This window comes from Thalia democratica, chromosome 1 (assembly GCF_965202585.1).
Source record: "Thalia democratica chromosome 1, ktThaDemo2.hap1.1, whole genome shotgun sequence".
Taxonomy (NCBI): Eukaryota; Metazoa; Chordata; class Thaliacea; order Salpida; family Salpidae; genus Thalia; species Thalia democratica.
Window position 1 is genome coordinate 53,859,857 of NC_139165.1, and position 23,182 is coordinate 53,883,038.

Consider the following 23,182-nt stretch of genomic DNA (forward strand, 5'->3'; position numbering starts at 1 on the left):
CTTCAATTTATATATGCTTTAGTTTTTTATTTTAGCATAAACCGAACTTTTTATGTTTATATAAAGTTATTAAAGTATTTTGTTTATGAAAAAGGTAATAATTAAAACAAGTTCTACACGATTGAAAATTCAAAAATATATTAGTTTATTAATCACCATGGATCTCTGCAACTTATTTAGATTTTTTTAAAAACTATTAATCGTGTAGAAAAAATTCTGTTGATTATTAACTATGTTGATTCGACTTTGGTTTTTAGAGAAGCTCTTATTGTTTCACCTAATACGTTTTAACTTGAATTTTTTGCTATAACAACTTTTTTCGAAAGTTCTTGATTTTATAGTCAAATTCAAAAATCAGTATGATATTTATAAAAAATTAAAACTAAAAGGCTAAAACCGTCTGGTTTAAGTTAACTACTCATAAAATTCGCTTAAACATTTTTAAAGCAAAAAATACTTTTATGCAGTACATCAAAATGTTATATTCTATTCAAAGAAGTTAAAAAACAACAATTTCATTTATTTTCAGTATTTAAACGTTGATCGAAAACAAAAACAGTTAACAAACAGATGTAATTGAAATTTCAGTTAAATCAAAGCATAGGAATAAGTTGTACAACGTTGATGTTTACATTGTCTGTGTACCTGTAAGATCTTTAAAAAACAAACTATTAACCGATAGTATAGACCTGGGGTCGGCAAATTTGACAGTACTTTAAATTTGTTTTTATTATACTTCCAGTGAACTTGTTTCGCTAGGATCTTTATAAGAGAACGCTTAAATTTGTATTTTGAATAGTTATTTCTAGAGCACTAATAAAATTAATAAAATTTTATAAAGATTATTATACTTTTAGCATCTTTTAAATAAAAACTGATGAGAAACTCAAAATTTATTGTAAAAATGGTCAATTTTAAGAATATGTAAAACAGAAAAAAGAAGAACGATGCAAATTCTAAAGCTTTTCATTAAAAAAAAACTACAAAGACACAATAAATAAAAAGTAACAGCGAAAAAATGGCCTATGTTTCGGAATCCGTGTTCGGTTCAAATCTTATACTTGTATCCTGAAATAAATAAAAACTTATTAGATTTAGTTACTTTATATTTCTATATAACTTATTATAATAGTTTTTTTTTTACCTTTGATGAACTATGTGCATCTGAGGTTGACTCACTTGACCCTGAGTACAGTTTGTTGACAAATCCAGATGCAGCCTGAGCACCCTCAGCTATTAAGATGAAAACAAATGTTAGTAATGTTTGTATACACAAGTAAACAAATAACAACAAAACATTTTTTGAAAAGTTGCGACCTTGATCTTATATAAACAGCAAAAACTAAAATGGAATTTGTTTAATCAGTGAAAATTATCGTTAATCATATGCATTTTCATAAACAAACAATTCACACTAAATGCTTAAGCAGTCAAATAATAATTTTAGATAATAAAACAAACATAAATTAATAACGGAAAAGTTTATTTGATAATGATATTTTTTAATTTTCCATAACTACAAAGAAGCTAGTTTATAATAAAAGTGTTTTTGATGATAAAAAAATAAACAAAAAATGTAAATTCTGATTTTCTTGCACTTTAAGATATACTATTTAAATGTTATTAAATAAAATATAAGCTATTGTATAATTAATAAAAAATTAAGATTTAATATTGGTTTTATTACTTATACAATTTTACTAATTTTATAACTGATAACAGCTATTAAAAATATTTTTTTTGTTTTTAACAAGTGTATGAAAAATTACTAAACCTTCTATTTTCAATAAAATTTCAAATTTAATGTTCAAAAGTGTTTATATAAAGTTTAGAATTTTACAAAATGTTCAAAAAGTATTTTTTTGTATATGTGTCGACTAGTGGACTTCGATCTTACAACGTTTGATTATTTTAATTTATAATCCCATCATTAGGACCCTAAGCCGCTAAGTAACATAATAATTTATGAAATAAGGGTTACCAACTTAGTTTTGAAACAGGTGTAGTGTCTTTACAGTACTTAAAGACACCAACAACGACCAGCAATAGCACAATGACAGCGATAATGACACCAACTATCAACCCTGCGTTTGATGTGTTGGTGTTAGTGTTGATTGGTGATTGTGTTGTAACATATTTTGTGTTTCCGTTGTCATCTTCGTAAACTGTTAAAAATAATAAATTAATATAGCTTTAGTTAGTAAACTGCGTAATAATAAATGTTATAAATTCATTACTAAATCTTCTAAATTTTGAAAGCTCTTATAAAAACGTTAGTAGTTTCTAAATTAGAGTTTCTGCGTTCCTTTCTATCTTTTTATAATTTTTTATATATTATGCACTTAAAAATTGTACTTTAAACACTGTAAATTCAAATGAAACTTTAAAAAAACAATAAAAACTAATTTAACTCTGATTTTTAGAGTTAAAAATGTTTTATACTTTTTTTAAATTCTGTTAAAAACTATGCTGACAAGATGCTTAAATAACTCTGTAAGATATAAATATTTTACGTTTGGGAACTCTGCAGAGATATCCAATTTTCTTGTCGCAGTTTATGTCGTTCCAAAGTGCATCTTCACCCGCCATCTCCACACAGTCCTCACCTCCATTGTAATCGTTCGGCTCACCCTTGTTCCAATTCGTGTACGTTACTGGTCTATTGCTAGTCCATGCCCATCCACCTAAAAAACAATTTTACAAAGTTATAAAGTATAGAATACTACATAATTTCTACCAAATAAGTAATTAAGTCCACATGAGTTCTAGTTTACTTTCATAAGTTAGTGTTATGTTTAGGTCAATATCTAGCTATCAGAAAATTTTTATGGGTTAAAAAAATTCTATATAGCTTTTATTAACAGAGAATCTAAGTTTGTGAGTTCAATAAGTTACGTTTGGGAGATAGTAGCTAAAAGTTTAAAAATAGACTATTTTATTTAAACTCTATGTTTTCCTACATTTTTACTAATGTTCTTTAAATTTTCACCGAAATTTATTGTTTATTTACTTTAGTAAATTTTTATTTTTTAGTAGTTGTTTGTTTAATTACGTGCGATTATTTTTGTAGTTTGTCAAAAAGTTTTTAATTTTCTAATTAAGGATTTTTGGAAACTTTTAACCTTAAATTGCTTTTTTTTTTCAAATTCCAAAAAAGCTAAAATATTATTTAAAAATAAGAAAAATTCATTAAATCTTTATGTTTTTAGTTCTAAAAAAATAGATAAAGTTTTAAAGGGTCTTTAAATGAAGACGAAAGAAATGCGGTCTGTAAGTTTGTGTACGAAGCTTTTTACAAAGTTGACTATATTTCAAAAACTAAATGGTATTCCTAAGTTTCGTTAAACTTGATTAACAGTTTTTATTTTAAAACTTAATATTAAAAAGATTGTAAATAAATCCCTTGACTACCTTTGGCTTTTAACTCTAAAGTACAAGATTTGCGAGATCATTTTGTTTTACATTATGATTATAGTTTAACTGTATAAATTTCTTACCTACATTTAATTTCTGACGTTGAAATAACTAATATCTATTAAAATAAAAATGATTTTTTTTTCAAAATATATTTAATCTTAGCATTTTTTTTAAATTTTTATGATAAGTATTTTATATTAAAAACAAACCATCTGCGTTTACATTCAAACCAATCCATACTGGTTCGGTGTTTGTGTACCAGCTTAAGAGCCATTCAAGCTCACTTTGTTCTGTGAAGCTTACTAAGTTACCACCTTCTCTGTTGCAATGAGCCTCTGCTTCTGCCCAAGTTGATCCACTGTTACATAAAAATAAACTTTTATTAGATTTTTTTCACAAAATGTCGAGTTTTCAAAAAATGTTTTGAGAACATGAACATTAGTTTTGTAACATTAGGTTGTGCGACAACTACGATGTTTTATTTAAAAACTTTCATTTGTTCGAAGAGCAAATATATATTAAACCTAAAATTAAAAGTAAGATGATTTTCAATTAAAGTCTCATATAAAAACTAACGGTTGTTGTTCTTCATTTCCTTGTGGCATGTTAAAGAAATAGCAGAAAGCACCGAACACTTGCCACTGCGGGTTCCGACAATACCCCTCGACGAACGATGGTTGAGTTGGTTTTTGTTCTGTTATCGTTTGAGTTTTAAAAACACTGTCGTAATTAAAAATTGTTTAAACCAAGGTTTTCTTGGAACTAAAAAACATAAGAAAGTTAACAACTTCAAATTTATTGAAATAAAACATAACTAACGTGAAGTTGTTTTACACACATACGCGTGCGATTCAGTGCAGCTTGTTGGGATCCATTCTGAAGCAATATTTCCTTCTTTGTTTAGAGCACACCCTAATGTTGGATCACCATTTGGAAATCCTTCACCCCAGTTGGTCTCCCAAACAGGCCAATCATCTGTCCATGACCAGCTATCGGTAGCCTGAATTAAAAATGGTTACATTTTTTGTAAACTTTAAAAGTTAAAAAAGGTTAAACACTTTGTACTACTTTATATATATGTGGATGTAAAAATGCATTTATTTAGAGATCCATAAAATAAATATAATAATGTTTGAACAGATTTTTCTGGAAGTTTTTACTAATCACTTAAAATATTTTAAACGATGAAATTAAAGTTTTAAACTTTAAATCATTTTAACACAACGAGAAATTTACTGCGTCAAATTTGAGTCCTATCCATGCTTGAGTATCTCTAACCACACTAGTTAAAAACATTTGTTCATGATGATGGTTTATGCTTGCAAGCTGACCCCCCTTCTTCTTGCAATCTTCAACAGCTCCATCAAATGGTTTTCCGTCGTTTACAAGAAGAAAACATGAATAATCTCCACTACCGTGTACATACTAAAAAAATATCCTCAGGGTTTTTAAAAATACTAGTTGAAGGTTTAAATTTTGTTAGCCAACAAATCTTAATAAAAAACTTAAGAATTATAACTTTTGTTCTATTTTAGTCCGGTAACTATGTATTTGGTATTATTTATAATATACATAATTATTATTTAGGTTTATAGTTTTAGTAATAATATTTTTTACCCTTTAATTATTGATGGTTACATGGAAAACTCTTATATTATAAGTTTATTTTAGTAATTTAAATTTTTATAGCTAAAGTGTATTAAAGTGTTTAATTTAAATACAATTGTATAATATACTAGGCATATATAAATTTATTTAGTAGTATTAAAATTATACTTGCTTCATTAAAAATCTGCCAAATACTAATGTTTAATTTTCATAAAAGTCGAAACTAAATGAAAAATTATAAAGAACGACAATAAAAAGATAACCTTAAACATAAAATAGAACTTAAAAACAAATTAACTTCATAAACTTTACTTCAGGGGTCTGTTTTAATAATAATAAAAATAACCTGCGGACCGTTTTAAATGAAAATACTAAAATATGAATATAGACAAAAATGTTTTAGCCTAATAGCAATAAAACATTCAACGAACTACTTTAATATTTTTACTTTAATACATGTGGCAAACCGAAAGTTTTCGTTTGGCGATGTGGAATTTAGACCACGGGTCATAATTTGCTGACTTCTGCTTTATTATATCATTAACTTTTTTAATATCTTAGAAAGGAAGCCTTCTATGTTTTAATTCTTTTTTTAATATTACTTGTCATAAAAACTAGAATATGAAAACAAAACCAAACTCAAAAGTCGTAATTATAAATTGCTGTACTGATAAAACTTTGTTTTTATTTCTAAAAATATTTTTATGTTTTAGCCCTATAATTATTTAAAAATATTGTTTATTGTGTTTGATGCATTGATATTAGTTTTTAATTCTTAAATAGATGTAAGTGTGTTCTACATAGCTATTATATTTAAAAAAAAATGTTTTTTTGTTATTAAACTTATATTAAGGAAGTATTACTTTTAAAGCTTATCAAAAAATATTAAAAAACTTGTTACAGAACAAAAAAGATTTAGCTAGATTAGTTATTAGGATTGAAAAAAGTAATAAAAACTTGCTATAAAGTTTTTTATTAGCTCAATTAACCTCAAGCCACCCGCTTTTACACTTTCTGTTAGAATTTATTTCTTGGCCAAGTGCAATACCAGGACTTTGTTGTTTTCTGCAGAAGAAAGGCATGATATTGCCACAGTTATTGTCGTTCCACCTTCCCAAGTCTTGATTTCCTCCTTTGTACATCTCCACGCACTCCTCCCGGTTGTTTTCATCGTCAACTTCGCTTTTGTTCGGCTCACCTGTGTTTTAAAGGTCAAATTTGAAAACATCTAGTCTACTGCACTAAAATCAGTGTATTGTCAATCTGTTGTATAAATTAAAACAAGTTTTTAGAATTTATTCTGTTGTTACTTTTGAAATTCGATGGTGTTCTGTCAAAAAAAGTTATTTGTATTTTTTTATTTTACATTGATGCAGTTTCTTTTTTTTTTTTGCTGCTCTAACGCAAAAAACTTTATAACATTCATTACGATAGTTATCCAATTTCAGACAACTATCAACTAAAATAATGAATATTGTCACTAAACTTATTTTTATAGATTTATTATTGCAACTTTCAAAACTAAAAGAGTACGATCTAGTAGTATTCTTATAGAAACATATTGGTTCCCGGCACCTAAACTTGATTTTAGCATACCAAAATCACCTACATAAAATACTTAGACATTTAAGATAATCTAACTAAATTAAAACTAAAAGTTATTAAAAAAATAAATTGTCAACCGATCGATCTGATCATAAAGTTAGTAAAAGAATGACTAAGTTTTACCCTGTACTTAATTTAATAAAAATATTATAAATTTTAGTTAGCCGACTTTGAAAATGGTCTGTCAAAATTAATTAAAGCATTTTGTACAAGGTTTGCCAAGCTGTTTATCTACGTCATATTATTAACTGTTTTTTTTTTCGGTGGAATAAAACTATTACTTCTATAAAAAAGATAAATAAGCTGCAAAGCGTAAGTAAATATATTGTCTTTAATATATTGTCTAATATATTGTATAAGTTTTAATTGATTTTAGTATACGTCCTCAACCACTATTTTTTACATAGAAGCATTGAAGTTTTTTTACAGTCAGTTTATATAAAATTTTAAGAGGGTTTTTAAGTAGTCTTTTCCTTCTTACAAATCTCAGAAGTAGTATTTTTCTAATAGATTAAGAATAATTTAAGAAACTTTTAATTTGGAATACAATTTCTCAAAAATAAAACTAATTCACTGTCAAAATAATTTTCTCTTTATCAATTAAAGTCACTAATTTACATTTATCAAGTCTTTAATCTATTTAATTTACTTGTTGTTTATTTTAAAATATATAATCTATTCACCAAATTAAAATATCTTTAGTAGTAAAAAAAATTGATAAAACAAAAACGACAATTACTTGTTAATGAAAAAAAAGTTTATGAAAAAAAGAAAAATTGTTACTGAAATTGGAAGTTGTTACATATTCAGAAGAAAAAGTTTAAACATAGTGTCAAGTTGACACTGTAAACTTATACACTTTGGCAAATAAAAATGATTATAATCTACGTATATGATAAGTTTTTACCATCTTTCCAATTAACATAGTCCACGCGATCACCGTCTGCCCACACGTAGTTCTTCCACCACTGGAGGTCGTTCAGTCCGATCCAAACATCGTGAGTAGCGTGAGCTGACTGAGCCGCCAGGAAGGCTGTTTAGTTTTTAATTATTTTACCTCAAATAGTTATAAGTTAAATTTAAGGTCTTGAAAAAAATTATTGCCTCAGTTGTATAAAAAGTTTTTAAAAGTTTAAAAAATAAATACACTAGTCAATGTTATATGTGTATCAGCAAAATTGAGTGACACTTGTAAGTGTTTAAGAAGCCATTAAAAAAAATTACGACAAAATATCTTGAGTCATACAAAATAGAGTCAGCTAAACCTGAATTATGCTTAATTGGTCTAGGTTGCTTACTTTTTTAACAGCTTTTTATATAGTTCTTATAGTGATTTTATAAGTAGGTTGTAATAGTGTATAATATCGCTTTGAAGCACTTAATACTATTACTAATTAAGTACATAGGTTATTTTGTTTAGTGTATGTGGAATACAGTAATCGTTTTGTTGCATACGTACTTTAGTACTATATAATCGTTTTTAATAACTTTTTTATAGAAAGTTTAATAAACCTGAAGTGATTATTTATAATTAAATAAGTAAGTCTTGGTAGAATCAAGCAGCTAGTTTAAAAAGATTATAAAAAGTTAAGTAATAAAGTGTTGAAAACTTTTAATTAATAAAACGAAAAAACACATATGTAAAACAGAAGCTGTTGTAAACAGTTTAATTAGTGAAGCATACCGTTTTCAAACTTATTGTGAATACTAGCAAGACCGGAGCTTCCGTCTTTTTTACAAATATCGTTTGCATCCTGCCAAGAAGCAAGGCAACCTTCAGTTGTTTGAGTTGCATTGCATTCATTTCTGTTTCCATGTAATTTATAGCAGAAGTTATCATATATGTACCATCCAGAACCACATCCACCTATATATTTTATTTTTAACTTTATACTGTGTAAGATTAAATTGATTTTAATAAGTTTTTGTTTTAGCTAATTATTTCGGACTTTTGCCAAATTAATTTTGCTTTGCTGTAATTTTCCTTATTAATGCTTTCTAATTTTTAAAGCTGTTCTCAAAATAAAACTATTCGAAAGATATCATTTAAAGCTACCTTTTGTTGAAAAAGTATTAAATTAACCTGTAGGAGGAGTTGGAGTAGCTGGGATAATCGGAGGACTTCCAAGGTATTTTTTACAAATAAAACCAGGCTTGTGGACACCGCAGTTCGCATCATTCCAAGTTCCTTGCCCTTTGTAAACAACAACACACTGTTCAATACCGCCTGAGTCATTCGGTTCCCCTGTTATTTTAAAAAGCGTTACGTAATAAATAAATACTAGTTTGTACAAATTTATTTTGAACAATTAACGCAAATTTTTTTTTTAATCTGTTAGACTAAAAATACTTTTGACTAAAGTTCAAGATTTAGTCTCGACTGAACCTTACTGATCTTTATAAAATTATTACCTGGACTCCAGTATACATAATCAACTACAGTTCCATCTGACCAAGTATATTCGCCACCAATTGCGCCGTATTCACTTAGTCCTATCCAGTAACGATCTAAATGATCCATTGTCTGTTGTTAAAAAAAGTTGCTTAAGTAAGTTTATAGAATAAAATAAAAAATATGCTCAAAAATATTTAGGTCCAAGGACCTGGGTGCACAAAAAGACCTCTCGTTCATCGAGTCGCACACCAAACTTAAGAAAACAAAATATAACAAAAAAAAATTATTGAAAAAAAAACTAACATTTATTTGTCCAGTAATAAATGCCTGTTCTTCAACACTGTGGATTGAAGCTAGCTTTGCACCAACTGCTCCACATTTCTGCGATTTTTTATTTACTTAATAAGTCAATTTTTTAAAAGTCTATACATAAAATGTATTATCTACCAAAACTGTTGTACGACTTGTAAATTGCATTAGTATAGAAGGCATAAATGAAAATAAATTTAATGTTTTTTTTTACCGATGTTTCTTAAACTTTCAAAACTATATGGTACTGTTTACATTTTCAAAAAAAGCTGAAGTAAGTAGTAAAATAAATTTTAATATAAACTTCTGCAGCTTCGTAGCTATCAACTTCCATTTGGTCAGCAAACAAATAGCACATTCCGTTGTACTCCATCCAAATTCCATCACTTTCACTCCCACATGCTTGACTTGGTTGTCCAGTTGGTAGAGTTCCCGGAGTTATTGGTAAATCGTACTTGCTGTGCATGCAGATGAAATCAAACCTCTGTTTATTTTTAACTTTACTTTAACAATGTAGGTTGATTAATAATCAGTTATATAACTTGATCAATCATGTAAATGTTATAATAATCTACTTTTAGTTACAAAGCTTATTTATAAAGTTAATAAGTTATAACCATTGTTTTTAGCAACAAAACATATATAAATTTGTATACGTTTTGAGTAGTATTGTTAAACCATTTACAGAATTTTATTAGTAGCTATTATTTAGATTACACCTACTTCTAAACAATTGTAGTTTTCCCATTTGCCACTACCTTGTTCTGCATCGTAAACAAAAGCAGAACAAAAGTTTTGGTCTGAATTTTTCGGATAACCACCTTGCCAATTAGTAAAATCGGTAGCGCTACCATCTGACCATTGCCAACCTATATTTCCTCTGTTGAAAAAACAAAGTGATTTAAAAAAAATGCACTTACACAATGTTGTTCTTTATCTTTTATAAAATAAACATCTTTTTAACTCCTACTTTTAATTATAAGTATAGCATAATTAAACCTTTTGTTTAACCCTATCCAAATAGGTTCAGAATAAGCTTCCATTTTCAAGAGCTGGGAAAGCAAATATGTTTCTTCAGTTTTACTATGAATGGAAACTAAATCCGCGTTGTAGCTCAAGCACTGAAAATTTCGTAAACTTAGTACTTTTTAATCAATAATGCGTTTTTGACCATCAGAAAATCTGATATAATACATTAAATACAGTGCTATAAACATTTTAAGTATAAAGGGAAAATTTTTATAAAGTTTTTATCAAGTCTTTTATAAAATACAGAAGTTAACTAGTTTTTCTTTATACTTTACCTGTTGTCTCGCATCGTTCCATACAGTTTTCATATCATACTGTCCTGAAGTGTCACTTTGGAAAATCTTGTAACAAAATTCATCGTCATCACTTGGTGTAGCCCAATCACCAAGACAACCTTTTTGTGGTGGTGGGGGTGCTGATTGAAACAAGGTTATTAGTATTTTGTTCTATTAGTTTATAGATCTCTTTTTTTACAAATATCGTACTTAGTCGTAAATTTTTGAACTTTTCTTTTTTATCAAAATATACTGCTTTTACATAACACTTTGGTTAATATTCTTTAAAATTTTTAGTTAGTTTTTTAAATGATAGTGAAGTTTCGTGTGACAATAAATATTAAATGAGTTAAAAATCATAACTTAGTCTAATTTTTGGTCTGCTACATAAAATGTTACTAGCTGTCTTTTGGTACGTGTTTCGGCTAAAACAAACATGTGTACACATATATACAATAATATTAGAGATTTTAAAAAGTTAAACTTGGAGGTGGGGGAGTAAATCCTACTCTCTGCTTTTCACATATAGTGTATGACTTATGTTCTTCACAAAATGAACTGTACCATAGTCCTAATCCGTTTGGTCCACCAAAGAAAGCAACACATTTTCCATATTCAATTTCTTGAAAATAGAAACGTTTTAGGCTTTTATAATATTACAAAAGCATTCTTGTAAGCTTAATTACTTAGTAACTCATTAACTTTTATTTTTTAGATTAGCTTATTAAACCAAAAATTATACTAAATTTTATAAATAAATTAAAGGAGAAAAAAGTATTATTGCAGTTACAAAACATTTTAAAACATGAAATTAAAACAAAATTTATACTTATAATAAAATTATGATAAAATTTAATACTTGGTTCGCCGTATCCCCAGTTGCTATATTCAATGGGATCACCGCTTTCCCACTTCCAAGTCCACTGATTCGCATCATCTTCATCTTGTTCTGCTTCTATTCCTATCCACCAACGAGCATCTTCCTGACCAATCATTAGATGAATCCAGCTTTGTTCTATACTGTTTTTGAATATTTCAGTTTTTAATAAAGATGGAGTTTGTTTGTTAAAGAGGGTAATTGTTCAAACTAATATGAGATGAATTATCATTAATTAGTAACAGAATACTTATTACATAAATAAAGGTTTGTTTGCTTGTGACCATTGCGTAAGCGAAAAACATTTGTAAAGCAATTAATTCATTAGAACTTTTATATAGGCTCCTTAAGTGTCAAGCTTTCTAGTAATTTGTTGTCTAAATCTCAATATAGTTATATAAAGACAGTTTTGCACAGATTGCTTTAAGCAGGGATCGACAGGCATTTGGTGGTAGCGGACCAAAATTCAAAATTCAAAATCTTCGCAGGCCGCAGTTTTAGTTTTAGTTGCAACCTGACCTTTTATTTATTCTTAGTCTTCATTATAAACCTCATAATATTAAGTGTAAGTTACATTTTCAGGGCCAGATTTACATGTTCGTGGGCTGAAGTTTGCCGACCACTGCTTTAAAGTTTAATTGCTGGCTGTTTTTTATGATCCTTGTCACATGCTTGTCAAAAGTTTCATTAGTCATTAAACTTTAGGCGTCAGTGAGTTCTGCTTTAGGTAATTAAAGGTTTTCTTCTAGCTAATAACAATACCTTCAAAAAATTTAAGAAAAATAACACGTTTGTTCGAGTACAAACTTTTATCGTTTTCTATAAATTAGATATTTACCTAAACTAAAGTCAAACATTATAGTGTATCTTTATATCAAACATAGATAATGAATTTAATGAGGATATCTAAACAATTAAAAAAAATTTTTTTTTTTCAAATTAAACCTAAAGTATTGAAAAATAATCAAATACAACCATTAGTTTACAAAAAACGATCTACTGTAGCTTTATCTCTATGGTAGTAATACTTAATGTTTGTTTATACTATAAAATCGCTTTTTAAGGGATTATGTTATAACACTCAAAAATAAATAGTTCTGTTTAAGACTTAACTTTATCTACTTTAATATTTAAATTTGTTCATTTTTGTCATGGGTTTAAATCTCATTTAAGCCTTTTTAGTTGTACAAACTCTAGTCTTAGTTTGTTATTACTTATATACAACATTTTTAGAACTTATACAAACTAGCTTTTATTTCATGCAAAATACATTGTTGTTGTTTTATATATTTGGCTTAACTTAAAAAATATCAAATTTAACAATTTATACATACTTTGTCTCTATTTGTACACAGCTTGCATCAAAACTTTCACAGAAATGGTGGGACTCGTGTTCTATTTTTCTTACTCTATCAAAAAGATAGCAGCTATCTTCACGTGCAACCCAACCTAAACATTAAAACTAATAAAAACCTTTAAATTTTAAATTATTTTTTTCAAAAGCTGAACTTACCAGCATCACAGCCTTCAGGGTCTTTCGGTGGATTTGTTTGATCTGCAGAGTAGTAATCCTTTGCTTTCATACAAACGTAATCCTTTAAAAATACACTTTTTTATTTTACAATTATAAGCTAATTGAAACAAAATATTTCCCACAAATATCTCTAATTGTTTTAAACTAGTAGTAAATTTTTTGAGTTTTGAAATAAAGATTCGGCTTTAAACATTCTAAATATATACTTTATATTTGTTATTAGGAAAATAAATAAAATTAATTGAGCAATATTTAATTTAAGTAGATAAAAAAAGCTTTAAACCAATCCAACTAGATTAATTCTTTTCGTATAACTATTTTTTGAATTGTTTTATTAAAACGATAAACTTACTTGTATGTCAGAACATATTTGGTCATTCCATCTGCCTGTAGTTTTGTACATTTCAACACATCTTTCTTCTGAACCTTCATGATTGTTTGGTTCATTCGGCTCCCAATTAGTAAAAAATACCTAAAAACGTAAATTTTTAAACAAAAAATTTTTAAGAACTTTTAGAATTTTAAACTAAAGGATACAAATTTTTAAACAAACTAAGCAAGAAAATATTCTTAGTTTGTTATACAACTCTTAAAGTCTTAACCAAATAATGTCATAACATGTAAACTATATTTGTTTACTTTAAAAACTATTTTAAACTAAATTTATCAGATGAGTTCTAATCTTAAAACCTGATACTACTGTTTTGCTTTCTTTTTTTATAAAGCATCGTACACTTTTAAAGAATATAATTTCTAAATAAGTTCAAAAAATAAAACGTTAAGGATTTTTTTTGAAATAAATCTTCAATTTCGATAAGGACGCTTACGGGAATTTGATCCGACCATTCGTACTGATTGTATTGACGTTTATCATTTAGACCAATCCATGCTTCTCCGAAATCACTTTTCTGAATGATCTGCCATACAACTTCTTGAAAAGTGTCATCTTCGATAGATGCTAAATCTCCTCCCATACTCCTACACGATTCAACTGCGCCTTCCCAAGTCTGTGGTGCACCTAAAAAAAGTTTTTAAGAAATTCATAAATTCCTTCTTGCAGAAATTAACAACATTTACAAAATGCATTTTAAGAAAAAATATACATTAACATAATTGTAAATGTTTTCGTATTATACTTATTCAATTATGTTAAGTAAGCATAATTTTAAAACTTTGATAATGTCATAAATTTAAACGGTTTAATAATATTTTTCTAATTATTAAGTGTACGGTAATAATCATAATAAAAAGTTTTGTTAACTACATACCAGTAATAAGCATGAAACAAACGCTTCTGTATGGAGTCCATCCGTACTCACATGCTTCCTTGTTACCAACAAACTTAAAAGAGCTATCGTAGTAACTGTAAGTGAAACTCAGTTAAAACAATTTTGTTACGCAATTTTAAATTTTTGATATTACCCGTGGCTTTTTGACACCACTAAGTTCCTTTCAGTTCCTAGGTAGGTGTTCTGTCCATCTAGAATTTGAAAAGTTACTGGACCACCACTAACCAATGTCAAATATCCTGCGTGTATGGCAGCGCTACAAATTTCAGATTCCTGTTGTATGTAATGTGTTAATAGTATTTGAAGTAGTTTTACTTAACAAGTTCTTGAATAACTAACTCCTGTATAAACATCTGTACCCCATACTTTAGGGTTACTGTAAGTTGGACATCCCCCCGGACATTCTACCTGACGTTGTTTGCCGTCAGGACTATTTTGGTCAAGCTTAGCTTCAAACCTTTCTTCACAGTCTACTTGATCTGTTGTGTTGAGAGATTTATTTAATTTAAACAGAAAAAATATGTATTCAAACCTACTGTAAGCATTGCAGCCAACTAAGTCAAATCTCATAGCGATTCCGCTTTCCCATTCTGTCGGATAAATTCTGATTTTGTTTGCAAGAACGTGCTCCGTGAATGGATTACGAACTACTGTTTGCTGATCCGTATTACCAATAAATTCAACCTTGAAAAGTTTTAAACTTATAAATACGCTACAAGCTTGACTTCTATCATATTCTTACTTATTAACTTTGTTTTTAAACCTGTGTTAAGAATTGTTTATTCTAAGCCTGTTGTTAGATTTGATAACCATTTTATATAACCAGTAGATATATTGAACACTTATTTTATTGTTAATAGCAAATGGAGTTCTCAAAGTACTTTATAAAACTAATATTACTAAAAAAATTTTTAACATATCGTTTTTTACGACGTAAATTTGTTCAAAAATATAAGTTTCAAATACAGCTTTTTAAACATTCAAAATATTTAATGGATTTTTTCTTTTACGCATATTATCAAAATTCATTTTGAACTAACGTAAAATAGTATCAAATTTTTGTTATAATTTGGTTTTATGTTTAAAAAAACAAATAATAATAATAAACATTGCAATATTTGGTATTGACATCATTTCTGGCCTTTTTTTTGATTAGTTTACATAAAACTGTTTAAATAAAATTTAAGAACTTTAATGATTATTATTTAGCTCATAACATTTAGTTTAAGTATTTTAAAAAAATAGATCGTGAATAGTTCTAATAAAAAACATATATTTAGGTTTGAAAAAATACTCAATAGAAAACAATAACAATTATATATTTTTTAAACGTGAACATAAGTTTAGAAGACAATTTAAAATTTTAAGACTCTTGATTTCTTATTCAATAGTTTTAATTAAAATATTTAAGCCGAGAAAACTTTAACTACTTTTACCTTGACTGGTCTTTAGCGTTTAAGAAATTTAGACATCTATAAATATTGCTAAAAGCTTGCTAATAAAGATCCTAACGAAAAAGTACGTTGGAATGTTCAATGATATCAACAATTTTAATAGTACTTACTTTGTACAACTGATACACGCTTCTCTATGGTAAAAAAAATACACAGTTCCACGGAGTTCTCAAAATAATAAGTACTTCAAACAAAAAAAAAGAAGGTGAATAAGATGAGTATGTGTAATAAATATGTGTAATATCGATAATAAACAGGTTATATACATTTTTATTTATTTCGTTTATTTTTTTAGTAATCTTTTATAGAACTTAGTAAAACTGTGTCTTTTGTTTAACACAGAGAAACGTGCTTCATTTAAATAAAGCAATTACTGTGCAAACTGCTGTTGTTATTAAAACATTTATAAGGACTTAAGGTGTAACTATTAGTTTATTTTTGATTTTCTTTAACGATTCAGTTTAACTCCATTTATCTGCATTGAAATCGATTGATAGTACTTGGTAAACCGTATAAGCTATAAGAAAACTTAAGCAGTTTTTCAGTGAAATATAAAAAGAAAGTTAATAAAAGTAAGCTGTTAATTTTAAGTTAGCCAAGAGTTGTTATTTTCTTTAGTGTTTTAAGAACTTATGTTTTTTATTATAATATTAGCTAATACCTCGTTTCCATCATAGTCTATGTACATGTTCCAAACATTTTCATCGTTTATGTCAGGGAAACCAACTTTAAATTTTTTAATCCATTTACTCACATCATTTGCACCTTGTGTTTCAACTCCGCTGATTCTCAATTGATGATCAAAGTTAACTTGAACAAACGCACCTTAAAATATAGTTTCTGTAAGCTCATCTAATCTTACTATGTTCTAACCAAAACATAGTTTAAAAATAAGCAATCGGTTCTGTTTATCTTTGCAATACAGAATGCATTGTTAGAAAAGATAGTGATAAGCATTTAAACTCAGTTTTGTTTATAAAAAACAAAAAACACCTTAAAGTTTTCTAGCTATGTTTGTATTCTAAAACTTAGCATACAGTTTATTAACTAAAATATAAAAAGCTCAAGGCTTTTATTAGTTTTAGAAATAAATTAATACTATTTAGATTAAATTTATCTGACAAAAATGAAACTCTGATTGCATAAATAGTCTTTATTTGATTTTTTGAAGTTTAATCTATATAAGTTTAATGCTTATGTTTTCATTATAAAAGTTTTTTAAAATATTTTGCATTGATTATTTTTATGGACATTTTAATATCATATTTTTTTAACTAAGCAGAATTTATAGAAACCTAAATGTGTGAAACATATTTTTATTTTCTAATAATAATTATATACTTTAAACAGTGTTTACTTACGCAAAACAAAATAACTAGACAATTTACAGATAAATATGTAAATATATCCTACAACCGCCAAACTTTAGCTAATTAGTTTAACTATAACCTGTTTTCGAGTAATTTTTTTGGTTAAAGTTTGTTATAATCTTTTAAAATTGTCTAGATTTTTAAGATATTAAAAAAAATCAGCTCTACTTGTATTATAGTTTATGTTTATTAACTATAATTATTTTAGTTTATGTTGTGTTTACATATTGTATACTAAATTTTATGATAAAGTTGTCTATACATTGTTTAATAGAATGAATTTTATTTTGATGAATTTTTATTTCTTTTTAACTTTAGTTGATGCATACAAAACTCAATTTCAAAATCAAAACTTTTACAATGTTTTGTACAACACAACGTTAGCAAAATTATTAGCTGGAAAATATGTAGTTTTAGTTTTCAACTATTTAAAAACTAAACTAAATGAAATTTATATTGTTTGTCTGTCATACATAAGTAGAAACAAACAATCTACAATATTTTTTTGTTTTAGAGTAAACACTAAACCTATTCCTTCATTAGTTGCCCAGCTAGAAGGCCCGTTAAGTCTGCCATTTTTACCCTCGTGATTTGAGTCGGTAGAACTTGATTGAGTGATTTTGTCGTTAGAAATTGTATTGTCTTCCATACCAAGCTGCACAAAACAATCTAAAAAAGTAAATAAACTAATTTAGTACACAAATAAGCTTTTTTGTTTTATATTTCGTAAGCTTTATTAAAACTGTACGCAGAACTTTTAAGAAACACTCAGTTTAGTCTAAAACAGCTGTGTTATTCTGAGCTTGAAAATATTAACTTGGTATAAAATAAAACTATGTTAGTACTTTTCTAGGTTACTTTTAGTAAAGTGTTTATTAAACCCTAATAACTTTCCCTAAACCAGTGATTTTTTTTTGTTTTTCGAAACTTTAATTAATTTATGAATAAACAAAATTAAATTAATTATAAATTAAGTCCTAAATGTTAACTACAACTTTGTCTGATTTTTGCATAGAGCTTTTTGCTTTTCATGTCAGAAGTTTCTTAAGTTAATATATTCTCAATGTAATCAAAAGTATTTATAAGTTTAGTGTTTACTTATAAGATATAAAAATAAATAATTTTCAAAAACATCCTTTGCTTATATGAATGTCTAAGTACTAGTACTGAATAAATTTCAACTGTACCACAGTATTTAAGATACTTTATCTAAAATATGCAAATATATTATTGAACTGTTTTTCGGTATCTAACTTTTTATTAAACACTTAATTATTAATTCTCGTTACTAAAAAAAACTGAAGAAAAATTGTAAAATTCAAGTTCCCTTTGGCTTGAATCAGATCTAAAATTAAACTAAATGATTTTAGTACTTTAGATATGTTCTTTTTTTTTTAACAGATGCAATTTAATTAAATCATATGTCGAAAACTCATTAGTAGACAATAATTTTTAAACTTCAATGTGATAAAAAGTAATCGCTATTTAGTTTAAAACACAAAATTTAAATCGTAGAACAAATAAATTACCATCATATTCGCAAGAATATATGACATTGAGATATTTGTACACTTCATAGCATGGATCCCCAAACAATGAATTTGAGGCGTAAAGGATGCAGAAGCCTTTGTAGTCGCATTCCTTTGATACAATTTGGTAGACGTTGTCTGCTGCACAGCCCCCAGGTGGTACGTCACCTCCTTCGTAACCACAACTGTACAGTAAGCGGTTTTGATTATTTTCAGTTGCGTTAGATAGGTATAATATTTTTTTATAAAAACTAATAATTAGATATCTATCTTAACCAAACTTATTTTTAAAATTTATTTATAATTTACGTACACATCAGTGTTAGCTCTACCGTAAGATGCATGATGAATGATTAATAAAGTGTTAGCTGGACATGAAATTGTTTTAGATTCTCCTTCGCAAACGTTCACAATAAAATTTGAATCTAAAAATAATAAAATTTATTCAATATTAAAGTAATGCAAAAAATCAAAGAATTCATATAAAACAGACTTCTTTCGAAAAATAGTCCAAATACATATATATATATATATATATATTAAAGGTTTTATACAAAGTTCTGATCGATAGTGCTCGACAAATCAAATTGGAGCTTAATATTTATATAATATTATGTTCATATATACATATGTAGAACTAAAATACACAAAATAAACTTTTGCTTGGTACAGCTGTTTCTGCGTTTAATATGCGTTTAATATATATATATACAAATAAGTAGAAAAAATGTCAGTGTTTACTCATAAAAGATCTATAGAAAAGTATAAAGTACTTTTACTGGTTCTCTAAGCAATTAATGTTTAGAAAGGGTATAATGTTTTAACTTAGATTTACCTGAGTCGATGGTAGGGAATTGTAATGGAGAAATTTTTTTGCACATAACAGCCAGCTCACTCTCACAATTTATATCATTCCATTGTGCATTTTCAATGTAAAGTTCAGCACAATGTTCAATTCCACCATAATTATTTGGTTCGCCTTAACATAAAAATATACTTTTTAGATTTTTGAAAAAAAAGTTGTTGTAGTATAGAAAACTAAAATAAAAGAACTGACCATCGGCCCAGTTAAAGTACTGGAATGCAGTGTTGTCGCTCCATTGCCAGCCTTTTCCAGTTGTCCTACTATTAGCACCCAACCAGAACGAATGAGTGAGTCTTTTATCTGCAAGATGTGCAGTCACCCAAGCATCCTCCTCTCTAAAGATTTAATTGCTTTACCAATACTTTTTTCAACATACAATTATTTACCCTCAGATAAAATAGATTAATCTATATGTATAAGGTATTTTAAAGTTTATACATTGAGTTTATTTTTAACAAACGAGCTTAATATGTACTATGCAGCTTTTGTGGCTACATTTTTTTATATGCTTAGATTGAACTTTTTTCATTCTTTCGAACTTTAAATTATAAAACAGCAATGCATACAATTAATATAATTAGTATAAACACTTATTCAAAACTGTATCAACATTAAACTCAAAAAAAAAGGTAAATCATTTTAAAAACAAAATTAAATATTTATTTAGTTTTGAATAATCAGATTATTAAAGTATCATACTTTTTAACGTAAAGATAAATGCTTAGTAATCAGATATTAAATTTTCTTAATTAACATGCACCCATATATCTACAATAGTTATTGTTCTGTTTATTATGCAAAGATGTAGTGGTTTTTTTTCGATACTACAAAAGTGTTTAGTATATTCAACTATAAATTATTATATTGAAAAATAATGTAATAATTTTTTATAAACTAAATAGTTTTTAATTTAAATATCTTATTTAGCATACTTAGCCTTTTTTTCATTAAATATTATTATATTTTATGCAATTTGTTTTATAATACTGCATAATTTAGTTTTTAAAAATATGTTTCCATTTTTGACTAAAAATAAATAAAAAAAACATCATTTATTGAAAAAATAACCTTAACATCAAAAGTAATTTTAATAAATAATCAAGAAGTTTAATAATAATATGTGCCTTCGGTTTTGAAACCTTTTAAACGTTTTAGCAATAATTATCACAACAGAAAATAAACATATAAGTGTCATTTACCATAGTGAGTAAATGCGGTAATCTTAACAGTAGCTGTTATATTAAATTTATAATTTAGGGTAGGCTTAAAACGTTTTCTTCCCTTAGTTAATAAAAAAACTGTAAACTGGCAGGCGCTTAGCCAGCTATAAATTTGTTAAACTTTTCTGCGACAAAAACGCTTTTTGTCATAAGCTAGATTATCTAATGGAACTGATACTTATCTACATTTTACTTTATAAAACTTTAATCAATAAGTACTTATTAAAGTTTATAACTTCTGTCTAGTTAAATGATTTACGTTTTATAGTTAAAAAAACTAGCATGTGTTAAAAATTTTCATGCTAAACAAAATGCTCACTGTGAAATTGTTTTTACTATAAACGTATGCTCTTTAACAAAGTTCCTTTATTTTTATTATTAACTACTAATTATATTTTTAACTGTAAAAAAAATTAAACTTAAAAAACTGTTTTATTCTTTTGATATTACAAACATTTCACATAGATTTTTGTTTTACTTTTAAAAAGTTTTAGTACTACTGATCTCACAAATAAAGTATAAATCTATAAAATACCTTGAATGTATGCTGATAAGTTGGGCACCGAGATCGTAACAATAAGTTATGGCATTTTCCCAGCTTCGATAAACATACTCGTTGAAATGGTAACAATAAAATGAACCAGCTGGATCAAAGATAAAACCTGGTCCGCAACGAGGGTCGTAGTCGTCTTATAAAAATAAATATAAAATTTTACATTTTTTTTTTTTAATTATCTTGTATTAGAAAGAGAAAAACATTTAAGTATATTTTGCTAGTTTTATTGATTTTTGTTTTAAAATAAACCTTTTTTATAAAAGCACCAAGGCGCATCAGGGACAGTTGTATCCCAACAGCAACCCTTGCTAACGCACTCCTGATCTCCGATACCGTAGTATCCACAATCGAGACGATCTCCGACAGCAACAGACCAACAAGCTGTTTCATATGATTAGTTATTAGTTTTTTTTTAGGTGAGGTAAGAAATTTAAGGGAAAAATACTACCAGAATCGGTTGGTGAGTCAGGTATTTCTCCCCCTGAACTGCTACAACCAATAAGTTCAACTCTCATGCTAATGTAGCCTTCATAGTCTTGAGGGTATATTCTTACGAACTTTGTTACTACAGGACTTGGAAGTCGATTAGTTATTGGTGTGAAGTGGTCAGTGTTGGCTTGAAAAATCTAAATCAAAACAACAAAGTGTTTTTAATGAATTTCAGTTAAAAAATAAAAATTAAGTTTTTACTTCATACAAGTAAAATAAGTTTGCATCGTGTTTAATAAAATTTCTTGTGACAAACATTTTCTATATATAACTTTTGATCTTATAAATTTAAAAGAAGTATTTCGGTCGAACGTTTATAACTAATTTAGTATACAAATATGTTTAAAGTTTACCAGTATCATTGGCTATGTTTCAAGATTTCCAACAAACTTTGAGATGAAAAATAAAAGTTTTAATAGTTTTTTCATAAATATAACAAAATATTTATATTTAAGTTTTTGACAGAATAAACTAAGAAGTAAGAATCTTTAAAATTTTATTTTTATATTCTTATTTTGATTCACATGGTTTATGTTAGATTATGTAAGATTCACATGGATAATTTGTTATGTGATCTCGTTTTAGTATAAATTTCTTCGGTAGTGGTTGGAAGCATGTTTGCCAAGTTTTAATCAGCTAGAAGCCCCACGTACATAAAATACATGTATGTGTAGTATATACAGCACATGAGCGCAATAAAATAATTCCGGAAACTTCAGTTAAAAGTATTCAACAAGTTGTATAAAGATATATGTTAAATTTAACTTTTTCATAAAAGAACTCGTGTCGTTGAGATCTTTAGAAAACTGATAAGAGTTTAGTGTCCTTAAACAACTTACCATTCTAGTCCCGTCGCTTCCAGCGATATCAGTGAAAGCTTGACCATCGTCTGAAACAGATATGTAGTATGATTTGACAAACTGCTGATTATCAGCCGGTCTACCCTGGGTTGTCACTCCTGACACTGTTTGCTTGCTGTTCAGCTCAATTTGAAGGTATTCATTACTGTCAGTTGCTGCAAGTTTCAAAACACAGATAAGAATAGTTTTACAGGTAAAATATTATTTTATGTGATAAAAAAAGTCATTTTATGAATAAAACATCACTGTAAATTATATTTGATAAAATCAATCTTTATTACAGTTTTTTAATAACGTTCTTTAAAAGGATCTTATAGAATCGCAATCACAAATAAAGAAGTTACTGAATTTTTAAAACTGTACAGAGCAAAGTATAAGTAGAAATTCCTTTGTACAAAAGATTGTAAAACTAGTTTTTTTTTTTATCTGATAGTTTTACAGTTTTTCATATATCGTTGTCCTGGACAATAAAACAAACTGTATCCCAAGGTGTGTAAATCA

At 27.1% G+C, this 23,182-nt stretch overlaps 1 protein-coding gene across 1 annotated transcript in view; it reads right to left on the reverse strand.

Annotated features, from left to right (window-relative positions):
- Nucleotides 1-1,023: 1,023 nt before the first annotated feature.
- LOC145837627 (uncharacterized) overlaps nt 1,024-23,182 on the reverse strand; it is a 39,285-nt gene continuing 17,126 nt past the window's right edge. Inside the window, exons 16-53 of the mRNA XM_082945128.1 lie at nt 22,661-22,836; nt 21,781-21,958; nt 21,582-21,713; nt 21,312-21,465; nt 19,749-19,891; nt 19,527-19,670; nt 19,005-19,116; nt 18,692-18,876; nt 17,691-17,831; nt 16,454-16,617; nt 14,875-15,022; nt 14,678-14,817; nt 14,472-14,611; nt 14,318-14,412; nt 13,877-14,067; nt 13,402-13,521; nt 13,029-13,110; nt 12,850-12,964; nt 11,498-11,658; nt 11,123-11,260; nt 10,639-10,778; nt 10,346-10,455; nt 10,058-10,214; nt 9,639-9,818; nt 9,329-9,406; nt 9,043-9,154; nt 8,714-8,875; nt 8,315-8,497; nt 7,538-7,663; nt 6,015-6,223; nt 4,654-4,842; nt 4,237-4,417; nt 3,994-4,111; nt 3,627-3,775; nt 2,514-2,684; nt 1,986-2,165; nt 1,145-1,233; nt 1,024-1,068 (exon numbers count right to left, since the gene is read on the reverse strand). Coding sequence (XP_082801254.1) covers nt 1,024-1,068; nt 1,145-1,233; nt 1,986-2,165; nt 2,514-2,684; nt 3,627-3,775; nt 3,994-4,111; nt 4,237-4,417; nt 4,654-4,842; nt 6,015-6,223; nt 7,538-7,663; nt 8,315-8,497; nt 8,714-8,875; nt 9,043-9,154; nt 9,329-9,406; nt 9,639-9,818; nt 10,058-10,214; nt 10,346-10,455; nt 10,639-10,778; nt 11,123-11,260; nt 11,498-11,658; nt 12,850-12,964; nt 13,029-13,110; nt 13,402-13,521; nt 13,877-14,067; nt 14,318-14,412; nt 14,472-14,611; nt 14,678-14,817; nt 14,875-15,022; nt 16,454-16,617; nt 17,691-17,831; nt 18,692-18,876; nt 19,005-19,116; nt 19,527-19,670; nt 19,749-19,891; nt 21,312-21,465; nt 21,582-21,713; nt 21,781-21,958; nt 22,661-22,836 — 5,438 coding nt within the window. The remainder of the gene's footprint in view (nt 1,069-1,144; nt 1,234-1,985; nt 2,166-2,513; nt 2,685-3,626; nt 3,776-3,993; nt 4,112-4,236; nt 4,418-4,653; nt 4,843-6,014; nt 6,224-7,537; nt 7,664-8,314; nt 8,498-8,713; nt 8,876-9,042; nt 9,155-9,328; nt 9,407-9,638; nt 9,819-10,057; nt 10,215-10,345; nt 10,456-10,638; nt 10,779-11,122; nt 11,261-11,497; nt 11,659-12,849; nt 12,965-13,028; nt 13,111-13,401; nt 13,522-13,876; nt 14,068-14,317; nt 14,413-14,471; nt 14,612-14,677; nt 14,818-14,874; nt 15,023-16,453; nt 16,618-17,690; nt 17,832-18,691; nt 18,877-19,004; nt 19,117-19,526; nt 19,671-19,748; nt 19,892-21,311; nt 21,466-21,581; nt 21,714-21,780; nt 21,959-22,660; nt 22,837-23,182) is intronic.